This window comes from Bufo bufo, chromosome 11 (assembly GCF_905171765.1).
Source record: "Bufo bufo chromosome 11, aBufBuf1.1, whole genome shotgun sequence".
Lineage (NCBI taxonomy): Eukaryota > Metazoa > Chordata > Amphibia > Anura > Bufonidae > Bufo > Bufo bufo.
In genome coordinates, this window is record NC_053399.1 from 33118095 (window position 1) to 33139966 (window position 21872).

The following is a 21872-nucleotide window of genomic DNA, read 5'->3' on the forward strand; positions in this document are numbered from 1 at the left end:
GCTCTATGTGAGGCCCCAAAGGCTAAATCCCGGGGCAGGCTCCGGACACAGCACCAGACACTTCCCGGGCGGGCGGGGATCAGCGAGCTGCCATTATTACCGGAAGTGAAGCGCTGACAGGGACCGGAAGCAGCTGATGACCTCTGACCCACCAGTGAAAACAAGAGCGGAGCTGGACGGGACCGCGGAAGAACACCGGGTGAGGGCGCTGCAGAGGCTGCACAACGGCCCGTCCCGGCATGCTCGTAACCAGGCGAGTCTGCTGTCAGGGCATGCTGTAACTGCTAGTTCAGTTCCATAGCCATGCCGTACTAGATTTGATCCCACGCGGGTTGGCGTCCCGCGGCTTAGTGTTTAGATGGAGCCTGAAGAAATGAAACGCAGACATTTCGCGACGTTTAGAAAAGCTCGGGGGATTTCGCCTTCGACGAGAGTCTCTTGTCGCCATTTTTGTTGTTGGCAAGGGAAACGGTTTAGCCTACCAGAATGCTTTGCGGCCGGATCACGTGACAAGTACAGCTAAAAAGTCCCAGACAGAGAGCTTATTGAAGGGAGGGAGAGGAAGCTGCGCGGCCAAGGTCGGGTTCACGGCTTTTATATATTGTTATTTTATTTTTTGTTTTAATGAATTTTAAGTAATAAAGGTGCAGGGGGCAGTGCTGGCATGAAAGCAGTAATGACTGGCACCCAAGTGGGCACAAAAGAGTCTGATTTAAAGGGTTAAATGAATTCAGGCCACTGAAGGGGGTGGGTTACTGTCCAGACTAGTCAGGCCATACTGATAATGCAGAATAGGACCAGGGGCGGACTGGTAACCTAAAGGGGCCCTGGAAAAAAAAAACTAAAAGGGACCCCATGTTGTAGGAGGGTCCAAGTTGACAGAAGGAGGAGCAACACATGTGTGCGGGGATAACAGAAGTAGGCGGGGCCAGAAATACCACAGTGCAGCACAAAGTACCGCCCCAGCAGAACCGAATACCACAGTGCAGCACAAAGTACCGCCCCAGCAGAACCAAACACCACAGTGCTGCACAAAGTACCGCCCCAGCAGAACTAAATACCAAAGAGCAGCGCAAGATACCGCCCCAGCAGAACCAAACACCACAGGGCAGCACAAGATACCGCCCCAGCAGAACCAAACACCACAGGGCAGCACAAGATACCGCCCCAGCAGAACCGAATACCACAGTGCAGCACAAAGTACCGCCCCAGCAGAACCGAATACCACAGTGCAGCACAAGATACCGCCCGAGCAGAACCAAACACCACAGTGCAGCACAAGATACCGCCCCAGCAGAACCAAACACCACAGGGCAGCACAAGATACCGCCCCAGCAGAACCAAATACCACAGTGCAGCACAAGATACCGCCCCAGCAGAACTAAATACCACATTGCAGCACAAGATACCGCCCCAGCAGAACCGAATACCACAGTGCAGCACAAAGTACCGCCCCAGCAGAACTAAATACCAAAGAGCAGCACAAGATACCGCCCCAGCAGAACCGAATACCACAGTGCAGCACAAAATACCGCCCCAGCAGAACCAAACACCACAGGGCAGCACAAGATACCGCCCCAGCAGAACCAAACACCACAGGGCAGCACAAGATACCGCCCCAGCAGAACCAAATACCACAGAGCAGCACAAGATACCGCCCCAGCAGAACCAAACACCACAGGGCAGCACAAGATACCGCCCCAGCAGAACCAAACACCACAGTGCAGCACAAGATACCGCCCCAGCAGAACCAAATATCACAGTGCAGCTCAAGATACCGCCCCAGCAGAACCAATTACCATAGTGCAGCACAAAATACCGCCCCAGCAGAACCAAATACCACAGAGCAGCACAAGATACCGCCCCAGCAGAACCAAATATCACAGTGCAGCTCAAGATACCGCCCCAGCAGAACCAAATATCACAGTGCAGCTCAAGATACCGCCCCAGCAGAACCAATTACCATAGTGCAGCACAAAATACCGCCACCACAGAACCAAATACCACAGTGCAGCAGAAGATACCACCCCAGCAGAACCAAATTCCACAGTGCAGCACAAAATACCGCCCCAGCAGAACCAAATACCATAGTGCAGCACAAAATACCGCCCCCGCAGAACCAAATACCACAGTGCAGCACAAGATACCGCCCCAGCAGAACCAAATACCATAGTGCAGCACAAAGTACCGCCTGACCGGCAGCCATAAGAAGAGCTCAGGTGGCCAGCACTTCTTGATAGGACCAGACAGTGAAAACATGATCACACCTGGTCCTGTGAATCTAAGTGCAGAGAGAGCAGAGCCTCTAGGTGTAATGGTAACGCCCCCGTTGCTCCTAGAGGCTCATTTGCATATAATAAAACATCATTTTTCTAAGCAATGCGGACACATATGAACATGGGATCAACACAGATGTCTTCAGCTGCCAAGCGCACATGTAACAGGTCAGCCAGTGTCATAGGGACAAATCTGCTGACAGATGTCCTTTAAAGGGGTATTCCCATCTTAGACAATGGGGGCATATCGCTAGGATATGCTCCCATTGTCTGATATGTGCAGGTCCCACCTCTGGGACCCGCACCTATATCGAGAATGTAGCCCTGAAAGTGGTGGCGAGGGCACTGTAGCCGCCAAAAATAACCTTGGCTATTTCCATCGGGCCCATAGAAGTCATAGGAGCGGAGGCCGGTCATGCGCGGCGCGCTCCCATTCACTACTATGGGAAGAGCGCTTGCTGGTGGCCGGATCATCGTCCTGCAGCCATCACTTTGCTGGGCTCCGTTCCCGATATAGGTAGGACCTGCACCTATAAGACAGTGGAGGCTAGCGATATGCCCCCATTGTCTGAGATGAGAAAGCACCTTTAATAAGTGTGTTGCAAAGCATGTACAGCTGTGTTTGGCGCAAATTGCGGCAGAATTCTGGAGGATAAATTTGACCCCGCTATCCTTACCGGCGATCACATAATTAAATGACCAATCGACCTCAATTAAGTATCATAACTATACTGTACAATTTTTTTAATTACTTAAATATTTGGACAGGTCTGGCAGGTCGATATCAATATTAGAGAAGAATAATGCCTATCCGTGGACTGTGGATCTTCTATCACCGGCCAGGGGGACGAGGAGAAGTAAAGTTCTCAAGGTAATAAGGATCTTCAGTAACAACTTCTGTGGGTTATGTTCTACATGACATTCCCCAAGGATAGATGATGGCAGAAGAAGAAAAGATCTCAGACTAATCTAGGGGTCTGTGTGTATTATGGCAGTGGGTAATGTGTTTATAGGGACTGGCTATAAAGAGAACCTCTGTCCATGTGGCCTGTTATTGTGGGCCCCTAATTTGGATCCCATTCTATGGAACCTAGCCGAAATCTACTTTGTAAAAGTGGTTCCCACTCTTTGTATTATATGGACGGCCATTCATCTGAACAGTCACCATGTAACAGAACAATGCCTCTCAGGGTCAGACTGGCCCACCAGAGTACCAGAGGATCCTCCGGTGGCCCCAGGCTCTGATACCCCCAAAGATCCAGCAGAAAAAGCAGGTTTGGCTGTTTTTGGAGCCAATAATTTGCCACCAGGGTGTATTTGTTGATTCTAACTCCATTGAACTTTATTGATGATACAAGAATAATTTCCTCCGGTAGGCCCAAGGAACAACAGTCCTTCTTCAGCCACTGTAGAGAGGTTCATGTGGTTACTATTGGAAACTAGGATAAAGGTAGGCTAAGTGCCCCCTTCTTCGGTTGTCTACGGTAATAGAAAGGTTGACGTTTCCTACCCTTGTGGTTTAGAGTAATGGAAAGCTGGTGGTCTATGGTAGATGAGAGGGTTAAAGGGGTTCTCTAAGACCCCAGGATAGGTCATCAATATCAGATCAGCGGGGGTCCGACACCAGGCACCTCCGCTGATCAGCTTTTTAAAGAGGCTGCGGTGCTTCCTAGGCCCGTGATGTCATCATACATTGGTCACATGGCCTAGTCACAGCTCAATCTCATTTAGGTGAATGGGGCTGAGCTACAGTACGGTCAAATGGACAGCAGTTTGCTCGGTAAGCTGTGAGGAAGCGTTGCTTCCTCCTCAAACAGCTGATTGGTGGGTATGTCGGGAGTCAGATCCCCACCAATATCATAATGATGACCAATCCTGGGGATAGGCCATCAATATCAAACTCCTGAAGAACCTTTTTAATACTTTTATGCCCAGTATACCCAAGGAAACATCTGACATGTCCAGGCCCTGCTCCAAACCATTAGGTGGGCTCACACGTTTTAGAAATATTTTTCTTGCTAAAAGTGTCTTAGTGTCCGAAGAATATGCTCATAATGGTTTTGAGAGAACATTAAAATCATGTTTATTACAGAAAGAGTGTATTTCAATGTCTTCCAGACATTACCCTACAGTGGAGAAACGAGCCAAGGCCTTCAACAGGGCAAGCTATGTGAACGTCCCGGAAGATGTAGACCTCTTAAAAGCATTGCTCCATGAACTTGGACTGACAAACGAGGAGAAAAACTTTGTGGAATACAGAGATAACTGCGCCAGGATCAGTAAAACAAATGTATACTCCCTGGTGGTTTCTGAAGGAAACCTCTGGCCTGTCCTGGCCATTCAGAGTGGTGACTTTATCTACGTATGTCTTCCTCTGGTGGAGCAGCTACTGACGCCTGTCCCACCACTTATTAATGTTAGTAGTATCTCTGAAGCATTTTCCCTTTTATCTGGAATTATGCAGTTTGTGAATTCTGGACACAACGCGGAGGCGGATGTTTCCTCTAGGCTCACCCAGCTTCCACTTCTGGTGACACAGGCCTGTCCGCTAGGCTCTCCACTGGACACTGACTTTTTTGCATTGCCTGATAATCTAAGCAACGCATCTGCAAACCAGTCTTATAAATCTCCGGCGTGGAAGACCACCAAACAAAAAGGCAAAGCTCAAATTGAAGTTTATATCACAGAAAAAGTGGATTCCACACAGTATGACAAAGGGGATGATAGTGACACGTGGCAGGTGCATGGGACAGTGTCCTGCAAGGTAAAAGCATAGACTTTATATGACAAGTATATCTTTTTTTGATGTCTGATGAATTACTGCATTTTTCATTTTATAAGACGCACTTCTCCCCCAAAAGTGGGGGGGGGGGAATGGCAGTGTGTCTTATGGAGCGAATACTAGTGAGAGCTTCTATTATGGTAACGCTCACTAATATACAGGAAGCCCAGTGAGCAGTGAGTGTAGCACTGCTTAGCTCTTGCTGTACTCACCGCTCCCTGGTCTTCTCCAGGCCCGTGCTGCAATGACTGAGTACAGCTCAGGGCTCCAGATGGCGACCAAAATGGTCGCCAATGCGACTTAGAATTTAAAAATGGCGACAAGACTTTTTGTCTTGTCGCCATTTGCGACTAGACCCGCCGCCGCAGCTCTGCTCAATATAGCGGCGGGGCACAGGAGATGATCGTTCTCAGCAGCGCAGTGGAGGAGTCTCTCCCTCCCCCTGTGCTGCTGCTGCCGCCGCCTCCGCCAGTAAGAAGAGACGGGAGGAGGAGGGGAGGGGCTGTGGCCACTGCGCCACCAATGAAGATAACTGACCTGTAATACAAATACAGGAGGCGGGTGCTGGAATCAAATATCCGACACCCGACCTCTGTGACAGGGAGCTGCGATCAGCTGCAGTTGAGTTAACCCTTCAGGTGCGGTACCTGAGGGGTTAACTGCCGCTGATCGCAGCTCCCTGTCACAAAGGTCGGGTGTCGGCTATTTGATTCCAGCACCCGCCTCCTGTATTTGTATAAGAAACATTGGTGGCACAGTGCACCCCCCCCCCCTCCCAGTATAATAAACATTGGTGGCACAGTGGGAGGTGCCAATGAGGGTTAAAAATAATAAAAAAATTAACTCATCTCCTCCAGTTGATCGCGTAGCTGCCGGTCTCCTGTTCTTTCTTCAGGACCTGTGGTGACGTCACTGAGCTCATCACATGGTCCATGAGCACAGTGATGTCACCACTGGTCCTTTGACAGGTCCTGAAGAAAGAACAGGAGACGATCAATTGGAGAAGGTGAGTTAATTATTTTTTTATTTTTTAACCCTCATTGGCACTGCCCACTGCGCCACCAATGTATTTTATATTGAGGGGGGGCGCACTGCGCCACCAATGTTTATTATATTGAGGGGGGGCGCACTGCGCCACCAATGTTTATTATACTAGGGTGTTGGGGGGGTGCACTGCGCCACCAATGTTTATTATATTGACCTTCTACTAAGCATTCTGTATTAAGAATGCTATTATTTTCCCTTATAACCATGTTGTTATAAGGGAAAGCAGGGTGGATAAAAATCAATGATTTTTTTTTAAAAAATCAAAAAAATTGGATTTTTTTTATTTAAATCAGATTTTTTTGATTTAACTCAGATTTTTTTTATATAAAATTCTTTTTGAGGAAAATATATTACCATCCAAAGGTTATTCCATCATGAAATAAAGATTAGTTTTTTAATTATGTAGAATAAGGCTGTACGTGGACTCCCATATTGTTGAATGGATTAGGCAGTGGCTGAGGGACAGACAACAGAGGGTTGTAGTCAATGGAGTATATTCAGACCAAGGTCTTGTTACCAGTGGGGTACCTCAGGGATCTGTTCTGGGACCCATATTGTTTAATATATATTGCAGAAGGCCTCGATGGTAAGGTGTGTCTTTTTGCTGATGACACAAAGATTTGTAACAGGGTTGATGTTCCTGGAGGGATACACCAAATGGAAAAGGATTTAGGAAAACTAGAGGAATGGTCAAAAATCTGGCAACTAAAATTTAATGTTGATAAGTGCAAGATAATGCACCTGGGGCGTAAAAACCCAAGAGCAGAATATAAAATCAGTGATACAGTCCTAACCTCAGTATCTGAGGAAAGGGATTTAGGGATCATTATTTCAGAAGACTTAAAGGTAGGCAGACCATGTCATAGAGCAGCAGGAAATGCCAGCAGAATGCTTGGGTGTATAGGGAGAGGCATTACCAGTAGAAAGAGGGAGGTGCTCATGCCGCTCTACAGAGCACTAGTGAGACCTCATCTGGAGTATTGTGCTCAGTACTGGAGACCATATCTCCAGAAGGATACTGATACTTTGGAGAGAGTTCAGAGAAAAGCTACTAAACTAGTACATGGATTGCAGGACAAAACTTACCAGGAAAGATTAAAGGACCGTAACATGTATAGCTTGGAAGAAAGACGAGACAGAGGGGATATGATAGAGACTGCTAAATACATAAAGGGAATCAACAAGGTAAAAGAGGAGAGAATATTTAAAAAAGAAGAAAAACTGCTACAAGAGGACATAGTTTTAAATTAGAGGGGCAAAGGTTTAAAAGTAATATCAGGAAGTATTACTTTACTGAGAGAGTAGTGGATGCATGGAATAGCCTTCCTGCAGAAGTGGTAGCTGCAAATACAGTGAAGGGGTTTAAGCATGCATGGGAAAGGCATAAGGTCATCCTTCATATAAGATAAAGCCAGGGGCTATCCATAGTACTCAGTATATTGGGCAGACTAGATGGGCCAAATGGTTCTTATCTGCCGACACATTCTATGTTTCTATGTGTGTGATCTTTTTGGTAAATAAATTCCATTAATCCATTCACAATGTCATGCTCTTCCAGAGGTTTTTGTAAGATTATTGGGCAGTTTCTCTGCCTACAAGATATTATCACAGATGCTTGGTTTACTTTTGCAGTTCTCAAAACTGAATTTGACTCAGCAGAGATCACATGCCTCTTCTTCACAGCAAAAATGTTATAACATGAACAGAGTTGAGAAAAATACCTTAATCCTAACTTCTACAAACCTATGAATGCAGAATCAACCTAATCAAACTAATATGAAAAGTTGTTTAAATCTTCATCTACTTGCATATTATAAGTTATACCAGCAAGAATTAGTCTTTATGTAGAAAACTATGATTTAAATCAAATCCACCCTGAGGGAATGTAATACAGTGAATAGACTTTCATCCTAGCAACCATGCGTGAAAATCGCACCGCATCCGCACTTGCTTGCGATTTTCACGCAGCCCCATTAACTTCTATGGGGCCTGCGTTGCGTGAAAAACGCACAACATAGAGCATGCTGCGATTTTCACGCAACGCACAAGTGATGAGTGAAAATCACCGCTCATGTGCACAGCCCCATAGAAATGAATGGGTCAGGATTCAGTGCGGGTGCATTCCGGTATTCTGAATGCCAGATCTGGCACTAATACATTTCTATGGGGAAAAATGCCGGATCCGGCATTCAGGCAAATCTTCAGTTTTTTTCGCCGGAGATAAAACCGTAGCATGCTGCGGTTTTCTCTTTTGCCTGATCAGTCAAAACGACTGAACTGAAGACATCCTGATGCATCCTGAACGGATTACTCTCCATTCAGAATGCATGGGGATAAAACTGATCAGTTCTTTTCCGGTATAGAGCCCCTGTGACGGAACTCAGGGCCGGAAAAGAAAAACGCTAGTGTGAAAGTACTCTAAAATATTAAGTTTAAATCCCCCCTTTCCCAATTTTACATATAAAATATATAAACAATAAATAAATAAACATATTACATAGCGCTGTCCAAACTATTAAATTATTAAAAAATATCTCCTATGCAGTGAGCATTCGCCATTTTTTAGTCACCTTGTCACCCCAAAAAATAGCATAGGACTGTTCTATTATGGGCCGAACGTTTCATAAAATGCGAAATGCACGCGGCTTTTTTTGGTGTTTTTTTTTGCGCGGTATTGAGTATCGCAATACTTTTTTATGGTGACAAAAGCGAATCAAAATTTGGGTTTCAAAACAACCCTACGCCGATGTGATCGACGTAGCATTGTCACGATACCAAAATTTTGATTCGGTTTCGATTTGGCGACTAAAAATTTGATCTGGCTCCTAAATTTTTCAGTTCAGGAGCCAATGGCTACTAGGTATTTTTTTTAGTCTGGAGCACTGCAGCTTCAGGATGTAGTGTGCGCACTATGACCTGGTGCTGTGCAACGTCAGGTCACAGGGCAGTGTGGGCCAGAGAAGACCATGGAGCGGTGAATGCAGGAAGAGCGGCTGGATGTGCAGAGTGTCCGGCTGTCCTGAGCATTAGAGGTAAGTAATTTAGTTATCTGTTATAAGGATCTGATATTGGGGTCTGATCTGAGGTGTGATATGGGGTCTGATATTGGAGTGTGAAATGGAAGTCTGATATGGGGGTCTGATCTGAAGTTTGATATTGAGGTCTGATCTGAGGTCTTATGAAGATTAGAAGTTTGATCTGAGGTCCGATGAAAAATATTTTTTTTCTAATTTTCCGCCTCTAAAACCTAGGTGCGTCTTATAAAGCGAAAAATACATTAATGTCACCTTTCTACAGAATACAATGAAAGAATGAATTTACCTATCATCCTCTTAAAGTTGCGTAAAGGAAATATGAAAAGAATGTCTTGGGGTACTTTCACACTTGCGGCAGAGGATTCCGGCAGGCAGTTCCGTCGCCGGATCCATCAAAACGCATGAAAACTGATGGCATTTGTCAGATGGATCAGGATCCTGATCCTTTTGACAAATGCATTGAAATGCCGGATCTATCTCCGGATCCAACCAAGTGGGTTGTGAAAACTGAGTGCTTGATGTTTACTAGACCACCACGAGATCAAATGAAGTCTTAGGCTCCATTCACACGTCTGCAACGTGTTTTGCGGATCCACGGAGCCGCGGATCCGCAAAACACGGACAGCGGCAATGTGTGTTCCACATTTTGCGGACCGCACATTGCCGGCACTATAGAATATGCCTATTCTTGTCCGCAATTGCGGACAAGGATAGGACATGTTCTATTTTTTCCGGGAACGGAATTGCGGACCCGGAAGTGCGGGTCCGCAATTCCGTGTCCGGGCAGCACATCGTGCTGCCCCATAGGAATGAATGGGTCCGCAATTCCGTTCCGCAAAATGCGGAATGAAGTTGCGGACGTGTGAATGGACCCTAAATGTGAGCTTTGCGATTGTCTGAGGTACACTAGGCAGTCTTTACTCTGGGGACCATATCATGGGTCCATCAAAATTTGAGTTGCATACGATTTCATACGACGACCTACAACGTTTTTTTTTTCTCAGATCCATATGGAATAAAACGGAAAGGAATTGTGGCAGGTTCCATCACATTGCTTCTAGGAGAAAATACATCTGTAATACAGTAGTGTATGGAGGCACTTTATGACGGCACATGTCCTACTGAGCTCTAAGTACTCCATGTGCTGCCCTACTGGCCTCATGCACACAAATCATAAGTCGCCAGATATTGAAAGGAAAATTTTATAGAGAATGGTCAGATTAAAGCGGTTTTCTGAGACTTATATACTGATGAACTAATCCTCTGGATAGGTCATCAGTATCTGATCGGTGGGGGTCCAACACCTGGGAGCCTCGCCGATCAGCTGTTTCAGAAGGCATCGTGCTCGTCGTAGTGCCGCAGTCTTGGCATCACGATCATCGGTTACATGACCTAGGCGCAGGTCAGCCCCATAGAAGTGAATGGGGCTGAGTGTGATACCAAGCACAGCCGCTATACAATGTACGGCGCTGGAGCTACTGCGAGCATCGGTGTCTTCTCAAACAGCTGATTGTCAGGGGTCCTGGGTGTTGGACCCCCACTGATCAGATACTGATGACTTTTCGGGAACACAGGTGACATCCGTGTGCTGTCCGTATTTTGTGAGACCCGTAGAATTGAATGGGTCTGTGTGCGATCCACAAAAATGCGGATTGGACAACTCCCAAAATACAGTTGTGTGCATGCAGCCTAAGCCTTAGGCTACGGGCACATGACCGCATGTGTTTTGCGGTCCGCAAATTGCGGATCCATTGTAACAATGCCTAAAACGGACAAGAATAAGACATGTTCTATTTTTTTTTTTTTGCGGGGCTACGGAACGGGCATACTGATGCGGACAGCACACGGTGTGCTGTCCGCATATTTTGCAGACCCATTGAAATGAATGGGTCCACATCCTATCCGCAAAAAAAGCGGAACGGACACGGAAACAAACAACGTTCGCGTGCATGTAGCCTTAAGCTCACAACTGTATGTATTTTGCAGCCCGCTAAATACGATACCGGCTGTGTGCTTTGCGCAGTGTCCACAGGCATCATTGTAAAAAAAAGCCTATTCCTGTCCGCGAATTGGATGCGGAAGAAAACACGGTCGCGTGCGTGAGGACTTGGTCTGTACATAGGGATAAGACGGCCTTGTAGTTAACACTGCTGTTCAGGAACCAACAAGTGTTGTGAACGTCATTCATTTTACATCCACTTGTCAGGCTTTTATCCCCGAACAGAAGTGGATCTCGTTTTCCCTTGATGTTCTTGCCATGTCTAATGGGCTATCAAGAATTATCGTGAAGGCGCCAAATGGCCTTGGAAATTGCCTTTCTTCTGTTACCTGTTACGGAATGATGTAAGCCGCCACGTGTGCGATTAGTGAATGCCGTTTGTAGGTCTCAGCCCAACGATGTATGTGATTTGTGGCCTCGTATGGCAGGCTCAGGCAGCTACCCGTGAAGGCTGCCGGATTCATTCACCTTAGTGCGCTTATTCTCATATTAAACCATGTATGCAAATATCATTTTCCTCTTTGTACAGTTAAGAGGAATCTCTGCCAGCTTTTATGAAAGCAAAACCCAGCTAAGCGCGCAATGGATAGCGGCAGAGGTCGCACTGCATTTTTACCGGAAGAGTACAAATACTCCTCTGACCATTTTTGAGGAGTATTTTTAGCCGAGGAGGAGTACGAAAATTGCAGGTATTCATATATATAATACGTAGGCCTATATAACATTAAGGGGTTGCTATTCATGCAGGGAAACCATTACCAGTCTCCTCTATAATGTCTTCCATGCAGAAATAGCAAATGTTGACCATTTTTAAATGTATCTCTCAGAAGACTGAATCCCTACCTTTCTTTAAGCACCAAATCTGTCGCGTAGAGATCGGAGCGGTAGACTGTGCAAAACTCAATGCAATAAGAATTGAACGGGGACGTCTGGTGGTTGTGGCAGGGAGCAGTGGTGGTCTGGTGGCACTGGGTGGCGTCTGGGACGAATGCACAGGAGGCAGTTATAGGACAGTCTTATACACGATATATCGGACTGTAGCCAGTATAATGTACCCTATAGTCCTCTCTGTGATCTCTGCGCTCAATGCATAAACTATACAGAAAAATAGACCTCAGTGGTCCAGGGTACTTACCGTACATAGAAAAACTAATGGCCAAGAGGCTAAACAAAAACTTTCATTTGATTCCTCTGATACCGAAACACCAAAAGGAAAAAAAGAATTTTCAAAACCTGCTGTTTCTCTAGATGACCTTATGTTGATAGTAGTGTTAATAGAGTCTCAAAGGTCTATAAAAGTGGGGTACCTGCTTTTATACACCCTTGAGACTCTATTAACACTACTATCATCACAGGCAGGATTACAACAAAATATAAAACCTGTATACACTATTCACAATAAGTGATGGTCACAGCTTATCTACTCCCCCTCCCTGCACAATGACCTCTGCACGGGTCACAGAGCATGCCTAGAAAACTCTCCCTCTGAAGTCAGCGAGGTCTCCTTCTGTCTATTGTGTCTATGGCCTACGGTGGCTGCTGTAAAGCCTATCTCTAAATGCTGTTAACAACAGTGCAGGCAAAATGGCCGCCCCCTTAATCATGTTCTGGAAATAGCATGTCAAAATCTACAATCAGAAAATAAAAGTGGACGGATGTCATAATCATTGCAGCACAGGCCTGGAAAAGAGTCATGGCCACCTGAGAAGAGTCACGGTTATCCATGAGCTCCTGCTTTCCCTGCCCATCTGCTGATAATTGTCAGTTCTCTCGTAGAGAGGAAGAGAAAACTAGGAAGTGGTGGGTAGGGAAGCAGGCGCTCATGAGTGGCCATGACCCATAAAGGTGTTTTCCAGGATGACTATGGTTTTTAACAGATAGGCTCATGTAGTTGATTACTTCATGTCTATCCTTCCCATGCTTTTTTTTACATTCAAGTTGAACTCTCCCGACCTGTTTTCACCATATAAACCAATCCCTCTGGTTGTTTCCATCTTGTATGTAGCACTTCCTGTTCCTGCATCCAACCAAACCCATGATGCACGTCTCCTTCCTCTGCCACCGCTCCAGCCCGTCTCTAACAACGCACACTGTTAGTTTATAGCTCCTCCCACCCAGCTACATGGACACGCCCCTATCACTGCCCCGCTCATGGACATAACATCACAGGAAATGAGAGAGCGGCACGGACATGGTCATGTGACCACAGCCCAGAACGGGAGATAGGGGCAATAAAGGTAAAAGAAATGGCCAAATGGAAAACCCCTTTAAGGCTACTTTCACATCTACGTTTTTGAACAAGACGGATCCGGCACTAAAACTATTGTAAGTCAATAGGCACCGGATCCCTTTTTTTTTTTTTGTTGTGTCTGAAAAAATTAATCCGACATGAGACACAATATACAGTAAGTCAATGATGCTGGATCCTTTTTTTCAGTATCCCATGACGCACACACAAAAAAAAGGTGCTTGTAGAATTTTTGTGTCTGGTATGTGAACGCGACCAAACGGAATGCATTCTGGCGCACTCTGACAATGAATGGGGACAAAACGTAAGCGTTTTCCTCCGGTTTTTGAGATCCCCTGATGGATCTCAAAGCCAGAAAGTAAAAAGCGCAGATTATGAAACTAGTCTCAGCTGTCATTAACAAATCACTGCAAAAAATGCACCAAAATGATACGCAACTAAGCTGTCATTAACCATAAAATATTTCCATAAAATATAGTGAATTAGACTTTTTTTAGCCTCATAAATAATAATAATAATAATAAAAAATAAAAAAAAATCTACACTCAACAAAGTATGTCCAGGTCGGGCCTGTGGCTCCTGTTAATTATTTTTTTATTTTTTCTTTGAAATGTCCAAGAATGCTGTTTGTACTCTCTGAACAGATTGTGGTTATACTTAGAAATAGCTGTACAGATTAACCGGAAAAAAAGCAAAAAAAAGACAAAACGAAGTGATTTTCATCATATTCCCATGTGCTGGCAGCGGTCTTTTTTTTTTTTTTTGCAGAACACAGTTTGTTGGTAGTTGAAATGTATTACCGGCATTCAGAAAGCGGTTGCGGTGGGCAGTCAAATGTGTCGCCGGTGAAGGGCAGGCAGATGTTTATGCAGGTGGTGGTCAATGAACATGGTGGGAGCCCGAGTCATTTCAGCTCTTCTCCTGCCGCTTTCTCTTTTGTTTATCTTTGTGCGAGCGACATTAGCTCCGAGGGACCGACGTATTCAGCACTACCTAAAATAATGACTCTTTGATTGCAGTCAACCTAAAGTGGCTCAAGGACTTATTAGCATGTACGGACCTATGTAAATCATTGTTATTATTTTTTATTATGCAAAAGGTACATTTGATTGATTTAATGCACGAGTCCCGCAGGGCGCCATTGGAAGCCTGCGCTGAGTAAGTGGACGGCTGGATTAAAAGCCTTGGCTGGAGCATTTAAACAGATCTAATTAACGTCAGCATTTTTATATTTTTTTTCTTCTTATTTCTTTCTTTCTTCCCAAAGTGTAATTTGGAAACAATCAGCCCAAATGTAATAGTCGGCTTGAATCTTCCTGCCAATGGCTCCCCCCTTCAGGATATCCTGGTCCATCCCTGTGTGACTTCCATTGACTCTTCCATGCTGATCTCAAGCAGCGTGGCTGCGACAGACGACTCTGCTTTCAACGGGCCGTACAAATTTCCATTCATTCCGCCCTTTGATTTGTTCCAATTGTGTTACTACACATCCCAGGTAAATGGGGGGCTAGGAGCCTGGATTTATAGACTATGGCTGTACCAAGAATATCTTTTATATTAGTCCCGGAGTCCTGTGCCTTCACAGGTGTTGACTTTGCATGGTGGCCCTGTGCGTGAGCCTTTTTTTAAATTTTATTTTTTTATTCAATTTGCTATCATTTTCTAGTATTATTATTCGTTTTTTATTTATTTTTTGTTACAGGTACCTGTGCCTCCCATATTAGGTTTTTACCAGTTGACAGATGATGGACATCAGGTACAGATATCGGTTAAACTAAAGCTTCACGAGAGCATAAAGAATGGGTTTGATTACTGTGAAGCACAAATACCCTTTTTCAACAAGTAAGATATATTTTTTAAAATTCTATTTATTTTTATATTTTATTTTAATGTTATCTATATGGAAAAATAAATTTTTATCACATATGGTCTGACGATATTATTTTAATATTAAGCATATGGAATTTTTATCCCGTATGGTCTGGCAGTAATATTTTAATATTAAGTACCATACATGGAATTTTTATCACGTATGGCCTGACAGTATTTTAAAATTAAGTATGTGGAATTTTTAGCACACACGGCCTGACAACATTATTTTAATAATAAGTATATGGAATTTTTATCATGTATTATTTTAATATTAAATGTGTTGTTTTTTTTTTATCACAGTATTATTTTAAACTGATATGGAATTTTTATCATATATGGCCTTATCATGTATTGCCAATGTGTCATTTAAAATAATATTTGCCATTTAGGTATTTTGATGTCATGAAATACTAAACAAAACTGCACATGTAAAATAAAATAAAAAAATTATTTTAGCTTTTTTTTTATTATTTGTAGGTATTATAATAATAACATGTTTCATTAATCCACAGTCTAACTTTTTTTTAGTCCGTAATTTAGTAAATACATCTTCCAAGGTATTTGTCTTCTGTGCCTTCCTATCAGGATAATTTATTTTATAGAAATCCTTTATTTTTTTTACTTACACAGAAAGCATTTTTTTTTTTTTTTTTTTAGAGTACGAATATTATAAATTCTTTAAAATTTGCTTAAATCGCGTATTAATAAATAATACTTAATGCTCCAATTTTTACTCTGTAGTTTTGGTTTTGCTTATTATTATAATGCCGTCAGATACCGTTCATTGTATACAACCTATACAATACATCTGTATCATCTCTTCCTGGATCTAACCCACTGTTACGGTCTGATCAGGACTCATACAGTTAAACTATAGAACAATTGAATTTTTTGGGGTTTTCTCAGTCACTCAGAGAATAATTATGGCAAATTCTCTCAAAATGTATCCCGTATAACAAGCGTAACACCCATTGTGGCTTGAATGCTGAATCGTCATATATACTCTACATAGGGCGGTGGAAACAGCACAGTTGGATCATGAGAATATACAAATCCATTTTATTCGATTTTTATTTGAATGTCCTATAATGGGCAATTGGGTAAGAGAGAACAGTAAAGAAGCTAATGTGTTGCTATATTATAGTGCGGTTCCCTTAATCTGCTCCCGTGTATTACAGAGGCCAGATAAAGCATTTTGAATATAAAGTAAGCCACGGGCATCTTGAATTATCAAGAGAGAAGAGTCTTGTAGTTTGGGTGATAGGTAAGTATTAGCATTTTTATAATAAAATATATATATATTATCTGGCCTGGTTCATTTCTCTTGCAACATATATATTCAAATAATATGAATGAAAATATACGAAGCTGATCTGATTAAAGAAAATCCTCAGTATTACACTAAAATACAAGAGCACTCAAGACGAAATGAAAACCACCTCCACTGTTCGCTGCAAAATAATGAAAATTAGAGATGAGGTTTATGTTACAAAGTCACTTTTTTATTTCATGTCTAAGGCCTCTTTCACACGGGCGTGTGCGCCCCCGTTGCCATATTGCGGACTGCATTTGCGGATCCGCAATACACGGGCGCCGTTCCGTGCGCATTTCGCATCACGGATGCGGACCCATTCACTTCAACGGGTCCGCAAATCCGGAGTTGCGGAACGGAAGCTCGGAACGGAACCCTACGGAAGCACTACGGAGTTTCGTCCCGTACTTCCGTTCCGCAAAAAGATAGAACATGTCCTATCTTTTTGCGGAACGGCCGGATCGTGGACCCATTCAAGTGAATGGGTCCGCGATCCGCTGCGGCTGCCCCACGGACTGTGCTCGTGCATTGCGGCCCGCACGACCACGGGGCACACACGCCCGTGTGAAAGAGGCCTAAATGGCTTTTTTTGAGATCTCCATAAACATTAGCAAAAATGCCATGTTTTAAAGGGATTTTCAGAGGTTTTTTTGTCCTCCGGATAGGTCATCAGTGGGGATCGAACACTAGCTGTTTGAGAAGGCACCAGCACTCACAGTAGCGCCGCGACCTTCTCTCGCTTCCCCTAGGCCATGTGATGTCACGTTCATCGGTCACATGGCCTAGGCACAGGTCAGCACCATAGAAGTGAATGGGGCCAAGCTGCAATACCAAGCACAGCCACTATACAATGGACGGCGCTGTGCTTGGTGAACTGAGAGAAGGCTGTGCCACTACTGTGAGCACCGTTGCCTTCTCAAACAGTTGATCAGCGGGGGTCCCGGGTGTTGGCCCCCCACCAGTGGATCAGTCATCAGTTCAAAAATCTCAAAAAAAAACTTTAAATGCAAGCTGATATCTCTGCATTATCTGAGGCTGGCCCTTGGCCTTCTGCCACAGTTTTGCATGCCGCAGATCCATCTGCAGTTTTAGCCCCATTCAGATAACCTGTGGTCGAATGAAGGTCAGTGCAGGTTCCCATTGACAACAGTGAGAGGGGGATTGCTCTCAGTTTCTGCACACTAAGTCTGAACACACATAGTACTGAACACCTTTTCTTAAAAAAATAACTTACAGTGGCAGTACCCAGTTTGAAAGAATTGGCAGTCCCTCTTTGTGACGGGTATCCTCACCCATCGGCTGAAAGGGTTGGCGCCCCCACAGGAGAAATAAAGCATTAATCAATCCCTTTGAGAATCAGTGGGTAGCAGTGTAATGCATGGACATGCTGGGTCCTCCAGAATAACAAGATCTTTATAGACACTTTCCACTATGACTAATACATTAAAGGGGTATTCCCATCTGAGGATATGCCCCCATTGTCTGATAGGTGCGGGTCCCACCGCTGGGACCCACACCTACACTGAGAATGAAGCAGGGGAAGGCGGTGGCCGGAGGACCTCGGGTTTGCCCCGGGTCCTGACACCACCAAGCCCCCTCTCCATAGTACTGAATGGGAGCGCACCGTGCTTGTCCAGCCACCCCTCGCAACTATCAGACAGTGGGGGCATATCCTAGCGATACGCCCCCATTGTCCAGAGATGAGAAAACCCCTTTAAGGCTCAGTATAGGGGATTTCAGGGACTCAGAATTCCCTAAGAAGGTATATGAAAATGTTTTTTGTGACCCAGACAACCTCCTTTAGGTTCACCTTCACTCTGCTTGTTTGGAGGTTCAATATTTTTTACGGGATGATCAGGAATGTACAGACCTATTGATGTGGTGAGGTTTATATATGTTGTGCCTCCCTTGTGGAGTGTCAGCCCTTGCAGGCAGGGTCCTCTCTCCTCCTGTACCAGTCTGTCACTATGTTACTTATGTCTTTTGTATGTGATGCCTTTTCATATACACAGCTGACTGGAATAAATGGCACATAATAAAATAAATCACAATTTATTTATTTTTTGCAATTCTCTTTAGGCCAGAAGTTTCCCAAATCCTTAGAGATTTCCTTGTCAGGAACTGTGACTTTTCTCTCGGAGAAACACCTGAACGACCCAGTGGATCCCATTTGTGTTGGAAACACTGCTTATGTCAAAGTAAGTTAAGGAATGAGGGTACTTTACCCCATGTGCGTTTTTCTTTACCGGCATAGAGTTCCGTCCTAGGAGCCCTATACCGGAAAAGAACTGATCAGTGTTATCCTAATGCATTCTGAATGGAGAGCAATCCGTTCAGGATGCATCAGGATGTCTTCAGTTCAGTCTTTTTGACTTTTCAGGACGGAGATAATACCGCAGCATGCTACGGTTTTATCTCCGTCCAAAATTCCCGAACACTTGCCGGAATGCCGAATCCGTCCTTCCCGTCTGTGCATGCGCAGACCTTTAAAAATGTGATAAAAAAAAATAAAAACGGATCCGGATACGTCTACAAATGCTGTCTGTTTGCAGGCAGCGACGGAACTAGTGTGAAAGTAGCCTGAAGTGTTTATTTTAACGAGGTTATCTAAGACTTTAAACTTTGTCTCCTATCCTTAGGATAACCTATCAATATGAAATCAGTGCGAGTATGACTCCTGGCATTCCTGCCGTTTCCTTGATGTTTAAAGAGGCTGCATCATACCAGAGAGAACCACCTCCATATTTATGGTTTACCAGGTACAGCTTTGTACGCCTAGTAGTGGCCATGCCTGGTATTGTAATACCAGGCTCTGCCACTAGTAAAAGTATGGAGCTGTGCCTAGTAAACAATGGCAGAGCCAGGGTGTTTCCTACACAAGTTCATGTATTGTATACATCCGAATGTTTGCGTGGTGCTAAAACTCTTGTTGTGTCCGTAGCTTTTATTTAGGATTCCTGACTACAGCCTGACGGGATGTTACACCGACCAGCACTCTGTCCAAGTCTTCTCAACGGCAAAGCCAAAAATCCTTACCTGTAAGAGTCATTTTGTGTTCACTCTTGGTCATTCACCATTTTTACTGAGTATATTTACAATATGGGCTAATGGACAAAAGCGTATATGTGAGATTCTGCTTTTTATCCCCTTTGACTCCACTGTTCTAAGAAATCTACCATGCCTTTGATTTTACCTTCATTAATAAAATTTAAAAGATAGAATATAATATTGTAGCAACTTATAGTTTATTATAAAAAAAAAACTTTCAAGGGGCGGCCATATTGAAGGCACACACAGACACACTCAGGTTATGCGTGCCTCATGGCAGCTAAAATAAATGGGACTTGATTGATAGAAAAATAGATAAGTATTATTGGTCTCCAAAAAGTAATAGAGTAAAATACCCCCTCCCATACACACTGGGGAGAGGCGTACAGAGCCATATCTGCAATATTACTACCTGTCAGCAGTACAGTAGAGTTACCGTTGCTACTGAGAATGAGATGACTCTGCTCATGATGCCTCAGTCTATACGTCAAAGCTGACAAGTAATCTACAGAAAACAGGAAGCCTATTGTGACTGCTCTAGTGACCATTGTGAAAATTGAAATATTTCCATTTTTTGTAGAATAGTAAAAAAAAAAAAATACTACCAAACATTTATAATTCTGACGATACATTCCACTTAATAGTTGTAGGGCTTCCATGACAATAAATCCCTAATAGCCTGTGTCTATATTCTGGTTTTTCGGCTGGTTTATTTGAGAATGGCCTGTATCATCTCACATTGTTTCCTTGCTTTACAGCACGGGAGCTCATCTCAGCAGACTACTTCTTATGGAACTCCAAGGCGCCGGCACCTATCGTATGCAGATCGTTCTTTGATTAGCGACCAACAGTGATTTGTAAATTGTGAAGATGGGTGACCAATAAAAAGCACTTTACCTCACTTATTTCTATCATTTCACATATTTAAATGTTAAGAATCTGTACGATTGAATATTTGCTTTTGGTGACCATTGTCCAAACTTCAAAAAATAATGAATCTAATGGAAATTATGATCATTGTCTCAATGGAAAGACCTTATGAGTGTTTCTTACCAGTTGCATCAGTTCAGTGATGTGTGTTTCCGGACAGCTTAACTCCAAAACAATTTTCTATCTTTGAAGTATACTAGTTTGCACATACTCTGTAGACTATGGACTTCTCTAAGTAATTTTTCCGGACACTTACGAAAAACGCTCATTCCCGATCATTGGCACATATGATCACGTTGCCAATCAACCAGAAAATTAGCACTTGTTTGCCAGATGATTTGCATCTTTCATCAGAATGAAAATGCCTGATTTTTGGCAGAAGATTTTCATGTGTAATCAGGGATGTGCTGCCAATAATCAATAGAATTGGATGAGGTATGTATGACCCATATACTTTGTATCTGCCTGTGTAATAGGCTGATGCAAATGAGTGCCGATCGGCGCTCATCCTGCCCGAACATTGGTCAGTGATAATAAGCCCCTAACTTCCTTCTTCCCAGTGAAAACACATGCATCTGAAGTGTTTAACCAGCTTTAGTTGTGCTTTCAAGCTGGTCATGCTAAACCACATGAAACCCTTTATGAATTGGTATATTTATATAATGGTTGGTTTTGCTCCTTAATAGACCATACCACCTTAAAATGAAAACAAAAAAGTCATTGAACTTGTCAAAAAGTTCCTTCACTCGTTTCCAGCTTCAGTTTCTGAGAGATCCAGGTAACACCAAACCACAGCATTATTAGGTCTTGAATCTCCAGAGTTATAATAAAAAACATGGAGTAAGGGTATATCACCACCTAGCGTTCAACCATCTTGGGGATTTGGGTGTCCACCCTTGTGAGAGCAGTAAAGGTGGCTGTGTTGGTCAACCATATTTGCAGTTGATGCACATCATTTTACAACATATCTATGTATTCAAACTAAAGAAAAAAAATCTAATTTTTTTTTCACCTCGTTGGTTTAGCAGAAGGCAAGCGGCAATCTTCATAAGGTTATTATACAATGGAGGCCCTCTAGTGTTCGAAGACTTTTTTATTTTTTTACTATCAAGCCTCTTGACAGGTTTACCAAGTGCCTATCAGGACAGATGGATTTTCTTTTCCTTGATCATCTCTTTAATTTAAAACACAGCTAGTTGGCCCTCTCTGCTAACAAATCCAATGGGTCCCAGGCATTTTTTAATCAAGAAGAATGAAGCAATCCTTGACTCATGTGGGGTATCTTACTTTCATGCCTACAGCTAGGACAATAGTCTGGTGCCA

General features: G+C 43.6%; 1 protein-coding gene across 4 annotated transcripts; it reads left to right on the plus strand.

The window, feature by feature from the left end:
* The first annotated feature begins 15 nt into the window (after positions 1-15).
* AP5M1 (adaptor related protein complex 5 subunit mu 1) lies at positions 16-20520 on the plus strand. 4 transcript variants are annotated; one of them, XM_040410893.1, is made up of 9 exons: positions 18-253; positions 3045-3147; positions 4395-5040; positions 14655-14882; positions 15090-15229; positions 16438-16523; positions 18651-18769; positions 19513-19609; positions 20378-20520. In XM_040410893.1, exons 2-9 carry the CDS (start codon positions 3080-3082, stop codon positions 20458-20460), a joined length of 1467 nt encoding a protein of 488 aa, XP_040266827.1. In that variant the 5' UTR covers positions 18-253; positions 3045-3079; the 3' UTR covers positions 20461-20520. The 4 variants fall into 4 exon arrangements, with proteins under 4 accessions (XP_040266830.1, XP_040266827.1, XP_040266828.1 ...); XM_040410894.1 differs by having other exon boundaries at positions 18-199; XM_040410895.1 differs by lacking the exon at positions 18-253 and adding an exon at positions 280-578.
* Positions 20521-21872: the final 1352 nt, after the last annotated feature.

What these genes read in the sequence shown, in the direction of transcription:
- AP5M1 (XM_040410893.1), top strand. Translation starts at nt 3,080, where the DNA reads ATGCCTATCCGTGGACTGTGGATCTTCTATCACCGGCCAGGGGGACGA. An exon ending in TGTGTTACTACACATCCCAG is followed by an intron (nt 14,883 to 15,089) that starts GTAAATGGGGGG and finishes TTTTTGTTACAG; the next exon opens with GTACCTGTGCCTCCCATATT. An exon ending in AAAGCCAAAAATCCTTACCT is followed by an intron (nt 19,610 to 20,377) that starts GTAAGAGTCATT and finishes CTTGCTTTACAG; the next exon opens with CACGGGAGCTCATCTCAGCA.